Source organism: Lactuca serriola, chromosome 1, assembly GCF_051521515.1.
Source record: "Lactuca serriola cultivar US96UC23 chromosome 1, Lser_US96UC23_V15, whole genome shotgun sequence".
Classification (NCBI taxonomy): Eukaryota; Viridiplantae; Streptophyta; class Magnoliopsida; order Asterales; family Asteraceae; genus Lactuca; species Lactuca serriola.
This window is the reverse complement of record NC_136408.1, coordinates 226,803,110-226,818,875: the sequence shown is the minus strand read 5'-3', so window position 1 is coordinate 226,818,875 and position 15,766 is coordinate 226,803,110. Positions and strand designations below refer to the sequence as shown.

The following is a 15,766-nucleotide window of genomic DNA, read 5'->3' as shown; positions in this document are numbered from 1 at the left end:
TCTCGAATTATTATAATTATTGCAAAAAAATAGGGCAATAATTCATATAAAATACTTTCTGAGGTCTATAAATCATAGGTAAATTCGCGGATGACCCCTAAAGTGAATGATGACATCTCAGTGAGTTTCATCGAATTTTGTTACTGTTTGATATGGTTTTGAATTTTCATTTTGTTTAATTCAAATAAATCATAAAACCACTTTAAGGAATTTTAAAAGTCTATATAATAATTTTCGCAGCTCCTACCCTATGTGGAAGACTCCAAAAAATATTTTCAGAATTTTTGATAATGCATAACTCTTTTTCCCTAATTTTTGTATTTATAATGGACTAATAATGGGAAAAATATTTCTACTCGTCCAAAATTCATGAAACTTTACCAGAAGACCTTAAAATATATTATAACTCTAAATAAATTTTTTGATGATTTTTCTATTCAGTATACTTTTTTTCTCCTATTTTCTAAGATTAAATACACTTAAATCCACAAAATCGGATTACACTATATAAAAATCACCATTGGTATTTTTCCTGGATTATGTATACTTTTAATGAAGTTTACAAAAATTTTGGTAATTTACTTTAACTGTTTAATAATCTCAAATTAATGATTATTTAAGAGGATAAAAAAATAAAAATAGAAAGACTAATTGAAAAATATCTTTTCTATTTTTCACAGCTTCTAAATGTATAATAACATTGTTACAAAAAGTTTGGACAATTTTGGAAATAGTTTTCTATTTATTTCAATTTTTATTTGAATAAATGAACAAAAATTATAAAATCGGGTTAAACAGTTTATAAATCCATTTTTATATTTTTACCAGCTTAAAAATGCTTAATAACATTAACAAAAAAAGTTTGGGCAATTTTGGAAACTGTTTTCTATTTATTTCAATTTTTATAAGAATAAATGCATAAAAATCATAAAATTGGGTTAAACAGTTTGGAAATCCATTTTTATATTTTTCTCAGCTTAATTATATCTAATGGAAGTATCATAAAAAGTTAGGTAATTTTTATCATTTGGATTCTATTTTTCAAGAATTTATATTGTTATGAAGGCTTAAAATTTTGGAAAAATAGTTAATCATATCAAAAATTCAAAGAAAAATTTATGAAACACCTCTACTGTGTTTAGAATAAAAATTTAAAGTTTGAGAATTTTTGGAAACTCTTTGATAATATTTTTGCTTTTTAAGAGCTTAAAACACATTTAAATGTGTTGAAATACTCTCAATTGATATTACAAAAATTCAGGAAAATTAATATCCAAAATTGTCTTAATCACATGAGTTATAAAACTTCACCATTTCAGAAAATTTTTTATAACTTATCAATATTAAATTTTGACACAATATTGGCATAATTTTATTGTAGTAGCAAATATACTAGTGTTAGCTTTCTATTAGAGACTCATTAGTGTGTAACATTGTGTAGGAATCGATAGTGGTGCAAGTGGATCGTAGTCGAAGGCACCATTGCATCATCTCAATGCATATTGTGAGTATTCACACATTCCCCTATTTTCGATTTTTATGTTTTGGGGTGGAAAAACATGTCCGAAAAGTTATTTATTATTCATTGTATTTAAATTGAATTGTATCAAACTTGATTGCTATATTTTGCTATATTTCTCTATGTATGTCTATGCAACACGAAACATGAGGCCTTATCGTCTTAAGTCCCTTCCCTTTACACTTTAATCCAACCATTAACTCTTTGAGCCATTGGTCATTATGGATAACGCTATTAGGAATTGACAACTCCTCACTCGCCCGATTGCTGGAGTGCATGATACCATATAATCTATGGAACGATAAGCATAGATCTTGATAGGGCATCAGTCATAGGCTTGGTTGGGAACTCATTGTTTGCTCATACACATACAAACTCGTTACTTATTATAGCAATAAACTTTGTATCTCATTATAACAACGAACTTTTGTTACTAAATACTTATTTATTTGTTTTAGCAACAAACTTGGTTGCTTCTTATAGTAACAAACTTGTTTGCTCGTTGTAGCAATGAAACTTGTTTACTCATTTTAGTAACAAACTTTATTTCCCATGAGGATATGAATATTGCATCTCTTTTGGGCAACATACTTAATTTCTCATGATGACAACGAACTTTGTTTATGCAAACTTAATACTCATTTTTGCAATATATTTATATTTATGGAAACTTTTATCAAAACTTTGATTTCGATTCATGAAACCATTATTATTATTATTATTATTATTATCTATGAGTACTCACCAACTATTTTTATAGTTGACGCTCGTTTTACATGCTTTTTCAGGAATTATCGAGTAAGTGACACTTAAGGACACTTCATTGTTAGGAGCATTCGCATGTGTTGTATTCCAATTTTCATTGTAATTTCTTTTAAAAGTTGTTCAAACCCATTGTAAATTTGTAATGACTTTTAATACTATGGTTGGTGTTCTCTTTTTAACTTTTGCTATGAAACCCTTTATACTGCCACGCCTTGTGTTTCCGCTTTAGCGAGGTGTGACAGCAGAAGAAGGTGGAGGAGAGCACGACAGTCCGACCGGTCCACGGGATCAGCAGGTTGCCGATCATTGGGGTTTACAGCCTTGTCAACAGAACATGGTGGAAGAAGAAGGAAACATGGAGAGGCGGCTTAGCAGCGACATGACAGCGACAACAGCTCTAGCGGCCGGAGATGGCGGCTCGTTGGTCAGAGAAGCAATGTAACAGTGGCGGTAACACCCTCGCCGACAGATGGGATGGCCGTTGGTGGTTTCCGATCTCCACGATGATGGTGGTGCGACGCCGGAAGTCAGGAAGGGAAGGTGGTGATCGGTGGAGGGGATATAAGTTGGGTTGGCGGCTGCTAAGGGATCCTAAGGTTAGGGTTCCCGTAAGGGTTATATACCTGGTGCCCCTTTAAACTTATTTCCATAATAACAGGACCGACCCCTCCTTCCCTCTTTTCTCTCAAAACAAGGCATATGTTTACCATTTAAACCCTGCCCCTTGAATTCCTTTACAAAATGAGTCCGGGTTTTTTACTAAACAACCCCAATCTTCTAAAATCTTTACAAAACTAATCCACAATTTACCTTTTTAAACCCCCAACTCTCAAATGTAACATATTCGGCTTTCTCCTCTCTTTTTCTTCCAAATCAAGTCCCAATAATTACCACGGAGCCCCTACCTTCATAAATATTTACAAAATAAGTCTCGAATTTATACTTTAACCCATGAATAATCCCAATAATAACTTTTGGCTCCCAAAACCAACACATGGCTATATAATTATTGATTTTAGGGCTACGATTCATTCGTTAATTAATTTATTTATTTATTTAATAAACGGGGTGTTACAATTTGATTTGATGGGACACTATGATGTTTGAAATAAAATGTTAATGTTAGGAATTTTGAAAACAATAGTCATTGTTACTTCATATTTTATGGGAATGTTTGGTTAATTAAAAATGAAAAATTTAATTGAAAATTTGGGTTGTTACATACTAACTCCTAAGAAGGGCTAGGGAAAAGCCTTGAGGCTTTGGGGGGATTTGGGAGAGAATAGTTAGAAAGGTGTGAAGAAATGGGGTGATTTGTGCCTCTATTTATAGGCTGGGAACTGACCAACATGGTGTGTTCTGAGCCCCAACACGTCCTGTTGAGGTGTCAAGTGTAACCATCTGGTGGCAAGGCGTGGTGAAGAAGCAGTAGCTCAGATCGCACCACGTGTCACTCGCTGGTCACTCCAAAAAATAATTATCTTCTAAAATCTGTAACTTTCGCATACGAGCTCCGTTTTTGATGTTTTTTTATATCCACGCATAAGTAGCGACGTGATCTACAACTTTCGTTTAGACTTCGTCGGCTAATTTTGACTTTATTTTTAAAAGTAATATTTTAACAGGCTTAGACAGTTAAAGTCCTTTAAAAATTCATAACTTTGTCATCCGACGTCCGTTTTTGACTGTCTTTATATTGTTGAGCTCCTATTAACGAGACATTCAATTCTCGTTTAGGATGTGTTGGCTAAAAATCGATCGATCTAAAATTCGATTTCCGGGTAGTGTACTGCTATGCAAAATCTTAGAAAAATCATAACTTCCTCAAACGAAGTCAGTTTTGGACGTCCTCTATATGCACGATCTCGGTTTAACATATACTATGACTTACATTTAGATATATAAGGCTAAAAAGTAGTTATCAAAAACTCACTTTTTGCGATACACGGTGTCGTATCGGGTTAGTCGTAAAACTTCGACGGATCATAACTTATTCGTTATAAGTCGGATTTTAGCGTTCTTTATATGTACGGAATCCTTGTGACATATACTATAAATTTGGTTAAGATTATTTATGCTAAATAATCTTTTATTAAAAAGTCATTTTTAATGCTTATTATCTCTAAATTGACTAGTCCGAATCTGCGGACGTTACATCAACATCTCATGATATCGGACCTTCTTCATCTCCTCGTCCGCCACATACTGCGGAACTAGAAGTTCTCTCTCCCTGAACATCACAGTTATTTGATCCACCGTCTCCGTAGTCTGGCAGAGATCCTAAAACTCTCGCGCCAGCTGTTGCACCTCAATCACCGATGCAAACTCGGCTCGGAACCGTGTCGAGAAATCATCCTATGACATCATATCAATCACATCATCACCCAGTGCATGACCTACCTCCTCCCACAGTCTCACGCCATGTCCTTTAAAAGTCATGAAGCTAATCTGACCTTGTTCCCCTCGGGACAACAACTGGTGCGGAAAGCATTTAGCAACATCTACTAACCACCGCCTCCTCGCAATGGGGTCCTTCACCCCATGATAATCTAGAGCTCCACATGCCCGGAACTCCCTGAAAGTCACAGATCATGCTCTTGCTAGTGCCACCATCTCAGAATAAAACGAGCTCAATCGCTCATCCAAAACCTCCAGGATACCCTCCTTGACCGAGTCGAAGACCGCAAGAGTCTGATCGAGAATGCAACGAGTAATCTCTGACGAGAGAAACTCCCTAGTCTGGTCATCGAGCTACCTGACTCCATATATATATATATATATATATATATATATATATATATATATATATATATATATATATATATATATATCGGAGAATCACAACTCTACAAGCTCCTTGATTTTATCGCATCTCTCATTGAATCAAGTACAAATCCTCTGCTTTTAGTAGTATGGGCTCATACTACCTTACATATCTATCCATACTTTCCTCAAGAATTGCTTTGACTCAACCAAGTTACTCTAAATCCATACAACCTTCCCTCACAGATAAGGCTCCCAACACTAGATCTCATCCTAGGGTTTCGTAGGGCAAACTTCATACCGCTCTCCGCCATCAACTGCAGAAGGAACTCCTGCTAACTGGCTCACAAATACAATTACATATCACTAAAACTAGATAATTCTTTAAATGAGAGTTCTCACACTACAACGGTTGGACTCAAAAAAGAGTTGCACGATAGAGTTAAAACCTAACCCTCTAAAATTATTTAGTTCCCATAACATGTAAATTAGCATATCTTTTTACTAGTTAGCTGAAGCTAATTAGATCTCCTAAAAGCAAAGCAAACAACATTCGAGCATCAAGAATTTAGAACCAAACATAACCTAAACATGCCAGCCTATCACTGACTGACAGTGCTAGCATGCAAATCTACAAGCTTATACAACATGCATACAAAGGCATCTCTCCTAGCATTCTATCATGCAAAAACTAGGCAGATCCATAACCCTAACTAGCATGCGGTTCACAGTTTCACAGATCAAAAGCATATCAAATAACATGTGTGGGTAATTTGGGAAAACTTACTTGAGCTCGGCTGATTGCATGCACCACACCCTTTCTTATTTTAGAAAAACCTTTTTTCTTAATATATATTTCTTTTGAAAAACTTTATCAAATCCTCAGTTTGAGTTCAGAGACACCCAAGATTGTGCCCAAATCCCTCAAACCAAGGCTTTGATACCAACTTGAAACATCCCAAAAATATGATCCAAAAATTCATTTTTTTAAAAAATAAAACAGTATTCTAAAAACATTATCCATACGTCTCAAATGAAAATAAGTATCTTAATAACATAATAATCAGTGTGATTTCTCAAAAGTGGGAACCATGTGGTGTGTACAATGTAGTCATCCCGAGCTCTTCCCCTTGGAACCCGAAGTACTTGAAACATAAACTGAAAACCGTAGGCACAAAGCTTAATAAGTTCCCCAAACTACCTCATACCATACATAATAAATCACATATTGGGCCCCCGCCATACATCGGGCCTCGCCCGGCATCGAGCCTCACTTGGTTTACAAATCTGTTATTCTCAGGCCTTGCCTGTCACCAGGCCTCGCCCACTATACACATACAATCTATATCACAAAATCATGCTAACAAATATAATGCTCTTAAACGCTAGCATATGTTCCAGTCCTCAGGCCTCGCCCGACATCGAGCCCCGCCCGATATACATAGCAGCTCATAACGAATGCAAGGGTCACGCAGACTCCTAGCATCTTAGCATAATCAATAAGGGCCGACATTGGTGCCTTAGACATGCTAAACCCAATGAGGAAACTCACCTCGAATCCTGAAACTCACTGAAGATCCCTAGTTGCTACCTTGACGATACCCCGAGCTATCAGTACAAAATAACACCCATTTAACATTTAGATTCCGTTCTAAATTCAATAATCCATACTTGGGGTAAAATGACCATTTTATGCTTGGCCTAGCTTAACCCAAGACTAAGGCCCCAATTCACAATCTAAAAGGCCCAATACCAAAAGATCCTTTAGGGCCTTACCCCTAATATGGGCCTTACCCGAAAGCCCAATAAATTTCCTTAGCCCAAAAGCTTAATTTTAGATGGCCCAACTAATCCCCAACCTTCTAAGCCTAAAACATGGCCCAAACCTAAAGCCCAACATCGAAGCCCATTGATTACGCTACGCTGGGCGTAACCCTAGTATGCTCCCCGTACCAGGTTGCTTTGCTGGATCGGGAAGTCTCACGAGTACGCTCAACGCACTCCCATTTACAGTGGGCGTAATCGTCAAAAGGCTAAAGAGTCCATTAAGCGCTTACTGCTTAATACCAAACATCCAAATCATGGATCTAGCTCCTAATAGACCTCTAAAACCATAAAGTTACTGACTTGGTGACTTTGCAAACCCCAAATGAACCCAAACTCGAAATATAACATTCTACTTCCATGAAATGAACTCAAACTCATGCATGGGTGAGTTCCAACCCAAAAAATGCTAACTTTAAGACTTAGAAACCTCAAAAACGTCAAGAGGGCCAACTCATAACTTCTGGTATTACATCAAGCCACTAAAACTCACTCATGGGACCAAAAGTTAACCAAAACCAAGCTAGAACTAGATCTTAGCTGTAATACAACAAGTTTAGAGCTTTATACCTCTAATGAGTGCCAAATGATGAATATGTTCCGAATCTACAAGCTCTCACTCCTCTAATGAAGCTTCAAGATGACCCCTTTCCTTCAAAGCACCAAAATACACTCAAAAAGACCTTCCAAGCTCAAAAACACTCAATAATGGAGTTAAGGTTTCATAGAGGCTGATTAGGGACAAGAGGGAGGATGATAGAAAAGATCCTTGGGACATAATGTTCTTTAAATAGTGCTCAAACCATAATATCAGGGTTTTGGGGTTTGGACACATACACCGCGTGTACCCACTTGTACGCTGCGTGTACATGCATGTCATCCGCGTTCCTTTTACTCTAGTACGCCCTGCATACGCCCCGTGTACGACACACGCCAAGCCCAAAATGAAAAAGTACAATGACTTCAAGGCCCAAAATCAAAATAAGTAAATTACCAAATTTAAATAAATACATTAGAATTATCGGGCGTTACACTGAAAGAGGCCACTAAACATCTAGACCTACAAGGTTTGGCATCTCAAATGGTCTTGACTCATCAAGACCTTCCAAAAGGGACCAAAAAGACCAAAACAAGCTCAAAAGGAGATCTAAAAAATAGATGAGCAAAGTATGAACTTTATACCTCCAAAAGCTTCCTAAGATGATGAAGATGTTGGATCTGGAAGCTTTACCACGCCTAAGGATTGCACCACAAGCTCTTCTCCTTGCAAACACACCGAAAAATGGCTTCCTTTTGACACTCCAAGCTCAAACTCACCTCCAATGGCAATTAGGGTTTCTAGGGACGTTGAGAGGCAATGGAGGCTGATATAAGTGAGGTCCAAAGGTCATAAGAGGGTTTAAATAGGACACAAGACCAAAATTTTAGGGTTTCTAATCCAGGCCACGTACGCCCCACATACCTCCTCGTACGCCCCGCGTACGATGCTTCGATGCTCGATGATGCACGCGCTCGTACGCTAAGCGTAAATGTGCGTACACCCAATATACAAGGGGATGGTCCTTGCCAAAAACTTAATATTAAAAGAATAAATGGAAAAATACCTGGATTTTCGGATGTTACAAAGATAACACATATGAATAATACAATCGAAAGAAATCATAAATTCTAATTTTAATCGCAGAAGAAATCAGCAGAAAAAGAAAAAAAAAAGGAAGAGATTACCTATGGGCGGAGCCAATGACGTAGGAGGCTACTTGACAAGGGGATGCTGGCCGGAGAAGACGAGTGATGAAGATCGACGAAGGGAAGACGATGATGACGGATGGAGAGGACGGAGTACTTTTTTTTTTTTTTTTTTGTTAGGGCACAATTGTCCAATGCGATTTCTTTTCTATCCGACTTGGGTTTATGGCTTTGTGGGAAATACCACGGAAAGATGATTTTTTAGTCCAAATCAAAAGTGCCCATTCAGCGGATTTTTATGTTTACTTACGACCCCTCAAATTTCCATTTCCTTTCTTCTTCCTCTCTGAAAACATTCAACTTGAATTCTCCTAGAGAGAGAGAGAGAGAGAGATATGAGCAGCACACAGTCGTTACACTCGCTAGCCTTCAGGGTGATGCGGTTATGTCGGCCGACGTTCCACATCGAAACCCCACTCCGATTCGACCTCTCCGATCTCATCGTCGGCGAGGATCTCTTGGACGATCCTTCCGCCGCACCTCACATTCGTCGTCTCCTCCAATCTCAATCCACAACCACCGACTCCTCCACCGATCTGACCTACAGTAATCGGTTCCTCCTCCGTGATGATCCCTCCGACGCCATGGGCCTCTCCGGTATGCTTGTTCTCCCTCAGGCATTCGGGTAAGAGTCACTTTTTTAACTCAATATTAAACAAACAGTCGTTACTGCTCTTTTATTTAAAATATATCTGCATAACTTTTCTTCATCTTGATGCAAAATTGATATGGATGTGATGCTAATATCACAACAGTTGTTCGCTTTTTTGATTGTTGATATAAGAAAGTTAATGCGGTTATACTTTCCCGGCACAAAAATCAGCTTATTTCTTAGCATTTTGCTCATGAAAAGTTTGAGTTTCATCTGAAAGCTGCACTCTTTGAAGACATGTTGATTCCTTGTACGTAATTATGACCAAAAAGGTCTGAATTAGGCGGGTGATTGGATAGTGTGATCATGTGCTAATGAATAATTAGAACAAGATAATGAACTGTAACAAAACCATGGTGCATCGGATAGTATTTGGTAGTGCATCAGCTCTAATAATTACTTTTGATGGTGTATAAGTAATTTGGCTCTGGTTATTCGATAATCAGTTTTTCTGAAACTAGTATGAAACTGATAGTTTGATTCAAGAATCATATGTTTTGTGTTGCTTTTGGAGTTGCAAAATTAGTGTAGTGAACATCAAACTTTGTAACAACCATTTTTTTTTTGGGATGGATGGAGTATAATTTTGTAAACTTTTGATACATTTCATTGACATTTGGCTTTTTGTGTTTGTATGCTTTGTTTTGTAGGGCAATTTATCTTGGAGAAACGTTTTGTAGTTATATAAGCATCAACAACAGCTCTAGTTTTGAAGTGAGGGACATTATAATCAAGGTGATGTTTCTGAAAAAGACATGAATGCCCTTCTCAACCAAATAATAAAAATGTCCAGTTGTAAACTGTTTTTATGTAACAATTTTTTTTTTAGAAAAAGTATTGAAATTAATGATTTAAGTGACCACAGGCAGAAATACAAACAGAAAGACAGAGGATACTGCTTTTGGATACAACAAAAACACCTGTAGAAACAATAAGAGCAGGAGGGCGTTATGATTTCATTGTTGAACATGATGTTAAAGAACTTGGTGCACACACGTAAGAAATATATCTATTATGATGATGATGATGATGATGTTATATTTAATATTTCAAATGTTTTCTTCTGCCTTTTTTATTCTAGGGTAACATACAAAAACAAAACACTAACATACTGTTACCATTTTATCGATTTAGCCACTTAACTAGTTTCTGTTATACTTATTTTTTTTTCACTGTTATAAAAAATGTTAAAATACATAAAATGGTGAACTTTTATATGTATTTTGGTAATTATTTTTTTATTCTAATCTAACTTTATATTTTTCTTTAGCTTGGTGTGTACAGCTCAATATAGTGATGGTGATGCTGAACGCAAATATCTCCCTCAGTATTTCAAGTTCATAGTTTCAAATCCACTTTCTGTCAGAACAAAGGTATTATATTATATATTATAGAGTAGATTACACGAATGGTCTCTATAGTTTGAGGTAATTTGCATCTTTGGTCCCTAACTTATTTTTTTAACTCGGGAGGTCCCTACTGTTTGTTTTTGTTGTGTGCTTGGTCCTTGTCTTACCTAAAAAGACTATTTTGCCCTTGGTTTTTTAATTTATTTAAATAAACACACCCCCAACCCCACTTCCACCTCACCCGACCTTACCTTGCCTACCCCATTTTATTTAAATAAATTAAAAAACCAAGGGCAAAATAGTCTTTTTAGGTAAAACAGGGACCAAGTGCGCAACAAAAACAAACTGTAGGGAGCTTCCGAGTTAAAAAAATAAGTTAGGGACCAAACGTGCAAATTACCCCAAACCATAGGGACCATTCGTGTAATTTACTCTAAATATTACAAACAAATCAATGAAAGTACATTGCTATTTCTTGCATTTAATGATTTTTTTATATTAATTTGTTATGTAGGTCCGTGTTGTGAAGGTAGGTTGGCATTGGTTAAAAATACGTGTGTGTAAGTCCTTATTCTGTGTCTATTGGGTATTATTGGTTTTAGATAGAAGGGTAAAATGGTCATTTGTACGTTACTTTTTTTTGACATTTTCTTGTGATGATTCATCTCCTTTTGTTGTCTCAGGAAACGACATATTTGGAGGCTTGTTTAGAAAATAATACAAAATCAAATCTTTATATGGATCAAGTGGAATTTGAGCCAACTTTACAATGGGGTGCAACATTATTAAAAGCTGATGATCATTATTCAGAAAAGGGTGTTTTAAACAGGTTTTTTGTGTGACTAAAATAAAATTAGGGTTTCAATGGCAACATATTTTCATTGATTTGTTTATTACTTTCATTTTTTCCTATTAAAACTTTACATATTGAAAAAACTATCCAATTTTAGCAATGTTATATCCAAGTATGAATAGATTCTGTAATCTATAATATAAAAAATTCAAAGTACAATGCTAAATTTATGTAGATTTTTCAAAGTACAATTCCTAAATAAAAAAAATTGAAATGTTGTAATAGAAAGAAGGGTTAATCTAAAAAACCTTATATTCTGTGTTTCTTTTGGAAAATTGTCAAGAAGCTCCCAATATTTTCGGAAAAGTTACACTTTAGTCTCAAGGTTTTTGTTATTGTTTTTGTTTTTTTTAACATAAAAGTCCACATTATTGGCTCAAATTAACAAAAAAGTCCTTTTTTTGTTTTAATAGGAAATGACATATTATCGTGTTTTTACAAATAATTGGGACTTTTATGTTCAAAAAAGAACTGGGGACTAAAGTGTAACTTTTCTGAAAATATTGAGACTTTTCTGACAATTTCCCTTTTTCTTTTATCAAACCTCTTTTTTTTTTGCTTGAAAAAGACCTTGTGTTTTTTCATTTTTCCGATACGACCCTTTTAATCATTTTTTTCCAAAAAAAAATTGTAAAATGTGAGGGTTTTTTCGAAAAAAACTAAAAAAGTTGAGGGTTTATTTGGAAACATTTAGAAGATCAAGGGTTTTTGGAAAAAAATACAAAGTCAAGGGTTTTTTTTCGAAAAAAATACAAGTTTATTTTATTTTTTTTTATTTTTATTATTATTTTTTTTTTAATGCAAAAAAAAAAAGAAAAAAAGAAAATTCAGGTTTAATCCGGAAAAAACACAAAATATAAGTCTTTTTTGAGATTAATTTAACCTGAAAATTATCGGCGAGTTTAACTAGGACTGATGAATGATACAAAAATTGCAACTTTGTTTTTTTTTTGTCTGTGCAAAAAGACGTGAATACCCTCTTCCACCTTATCATCCGAAACATTAAACTTCAATATAACCAATTCTTTAGCTGCTTCATAACTTCTCAACTTACTTTTTTTTTTTTTTTTTTTTTTTTTGATATTGATTTAAAAATGCAACAGAGAGATATTCAAGGAACCTGTTCTAATTAAATCAGGTGGAGGAATTCACAATTATCTTTATCAATTAAAATCATTAGACGAATCAACACCAACAAAGATCGAGGGTAATAATGTCCTTGGTAAACTTCAAATAACATGGCGTACAAATTTAGGTGAACCTGGGCGTTTACAAACACAACAAATTCTTGGAAATGTATGTTGACTTTCTTGACTTTTTTCAACACATGATATTTATTTTATCTATAAGTTTAAGCATTTGATTCTTTATTATTATTATTATTATTATTATTATTATTATTATTATTATTATTTTCGTCACTGTGTAGCCCATTGCACACAAAGAGATTGAATTGAAAGCTATCAAAGTGCCACCTGTCATCATTTTGGAAAAACCCTTCACAGTAAGTACAATTTATTTTACTAGTATTATGTTTAATTAACTTTAATGGATTATTTACTGTTCTAATTAGGGTTAATCTAAAAAAATACCTTTATAGTTTGTGTTTTTTTTTTCTGGATTAAACCTCAAGTTTATTTTTTGCCTGAAGAAGTCCTTGTATATTTTTTTTTTCCATTTTTCCGAAAAAACCCTCAACTTTGTCTTTTTTCAGAAAAAACCCTCAACCTTCTTACAGCTTCCGAATAAACCCTCAACTTTTTTAGTTTTTCTCAAAAAAGCCCTCACATTTTACTTTTTTTGGAAAAAATTGAAAAAATACAAGGTCTTTTTCAGAGAAAAAATAAATTTGAGGTTTAATTTCGAAAATCCACAAAGTATAAGGTCTTTTTTGAGATTAACCCTTGTGATTAAGTAGAACAATTAAAAAAAGAAACAACATTTAAGTTAATTCTTTCTATAATACTTGATTTCATATTTATGATTTTGAAAATTTTATAAACCTCATTTATCTTTTACTGAGACAACATTTTATACATACAACACTAATGGGGAACGAAAAAAGAGGGCGTAAGTTGAGGGTAGTTTTGTCATTACAAGAGGCTATAAAAGCTTTTAGTTTTGGAGAGAAAATTAGCCAAAACTCGAGGACACGAAAAATTTCAATTTCTCTCCTTTTTTTTTTTTTTTTTTTTTTTTTTTTTTTTAAGATTAAATCATTTCTATTCTCTCTGTTTAAACTTGAGAACAAACCGTATAAGTAATTATTTTAGTTTTTTAGACTAATTTTGAACATTAATTTATATATATATATATATATATATATATATATATATATATATATATATATATATATATATTGTGGTTTTGTGTAGGTGGGGTTGAGTGTAACAAATCATAGTGAGAAAAATGTTGGGCCATTTGAAGTTGTGTTATCTCTCACTGATAATCATGAGGAAAAAGCTGTTATGGTTAATGGACTTAAAAGAATTGTAAATCTTTCTTTCTTTCTTATTATTATTATTATTATTATTATTATTATTATTATTTGTGTCTTGGATTATTCAGAAAATGATATGATAATTTTGAATTCAATATTTATATTTCTCAGGCTTTACCTCAGGTGGAGGCATACAAATCTTTGGATTTTCAACTGGTATGTTATGTGCACTTACTTTTATTTATTTGTTTATTATATTTATATAGGGTTAATATCTTAAAAGACCCTATATTTTGGGCTTTTTCCGGATTAAATTTAAACCCTAACTTTATTATTATTTTTTTTCTAAAAAAGAGGTTGCATTTTTCCATTTTTGTTATTTGGCTCTTTTAGCAGGTTATCGGTAATCTTCCGGTTTTAGACATTTTTGTACCCTCAGATTTTTACTTTTTTCCGAAAAAGCCCTCACATTTGACAATGTTTTTGGGTTTTGATGACGTGCAAAACACAAACATACTTTTATCATTTTTATTGAGTTAGTCACTAAACTATTATTTATTATCGATTTAGCTGTTGAACTTTTTTTTTTGTTTTAATCGAATTTGATTATAATAATCAATAAAAAAAATAATAGTTCAATGTCTAAATCAATAAAATTGTGGAAATACGTTATGCTTTTTTTCTATATTTTGTAACGACTTTTGCATTATTTGTTGCAGAATCTGATTGCTATGGAACTTGGAATGCAGAAAATCAGTGGCATTACACTCTTTAATACAAATGACAAGAAAACATATGATTCTTTACCAGATATAGAGGTTAGTTTTTACGTAAATTAATTAATACTTAATATATAAAGGACGGAAAATTTGTAAATAGTTATGGCTTATGACTTAATGGGAAAAACATCGTTTATTGATGGATTCTTTTTGAACATATTGCAGATCTTCGTTGATGCATATTGATAAGTTTTGTTTTAAACTATAACGAGTTCATGAGAATCATATTGTGGATCATATCAAATTCGGACTTTTGTAATTTGTAGTTTTGTATGATAGTTGATAAATATATGTTTTGTTTGATAGTTATTGTAAAATATTGTGTTATAAATGATATTGGTTCAAAAAAATTCCCTGTTAAAAATTATTTGGACGATTTATGTGTATTTTTGAATTGGGATTCTATTTTTGTCCTACTTTCAAATTTAATTTATGTTTGGAATTCATTTAGTTAGGTGTAATCTTTATTTAATTAATTAATTTGATTTATTTACATTTTTAATTTTAAACGAGTCTATTCATCAGCAAGCAATTTATCTAATTGGGTTGGAGTGTCTCAACCCGTTCAATCGAGATATTCAATTCAATTAATAACCAAAACCAAAGACCATTTACCAAATGTACAAAATAATAATAATAATTTACAATAACATGCTTATAAGTTTATTGTTAGTATAGATCATTTGTTTCAAAATGATAAGTTTGGTTTGTGTTATTCAATATCACTGGTGATAACATTTAAGTGGAAAGTTATACGTTTTCTATTAATATACAAAAGTTACACTCGTTAAAAAATAACCATGTTTCTAAATATAGTCACACCACACATTTCACAGGGGAGCCAACTGAAGTGTAATAATGAGCCTTGGAAATGATTATTCTAATAAATGAAGTCTTAATTTTTTTTTTGTTGTATAACATGATTTTAATACAACTTTCCATTAATATTATTTTATGTCATATATATATATATATATATATATATATATATATATATATATATATATATATATATATATATATATATATATATGGCAATTTATTTCAAAATTCAAAATTATATTTTCTAATTATAT

General features: G+C 33.3%; 1 protein-coding gene across 1 annotated transcript; it reads left to right on the top strand.

Annotated features, from left to right (window-relative positions):
- Positions 1–8,842: 8,842 nt before the first annotated feature.
- LOC145049672 (uncharacterized) lies at positions 8,843–15,057 on the top strand. The gene is made up of 12 exons (XM_078998051.1): positions 8,843–9,242; positions 9,920–10,004; positions 10,135–10,265; positions 10,540–10,642; positions 11,133–11,147; positions 11,302–11,447; positions 12,575–12,767; positions 12,901–12,975; positions 13,847–13,963; positions 14,083–14,127; positions 14,631–14,729; positions 14,856–15,057. The coding sequence occupies exons 1-12, from the start codon at positions 8,953–8,955 to the stop codon at positions 14,874–14,876; spliced, it is 1,320 nt and encodes a 439-aa protein (XP_078854177.1). The 5' UTR covers positions 8,843–8,952; the 3' UTR covers positions 14,877–15,057.
- The last annotated feature ends 709 nt before the right edge of the window (positions 15,058–15,766 follow it).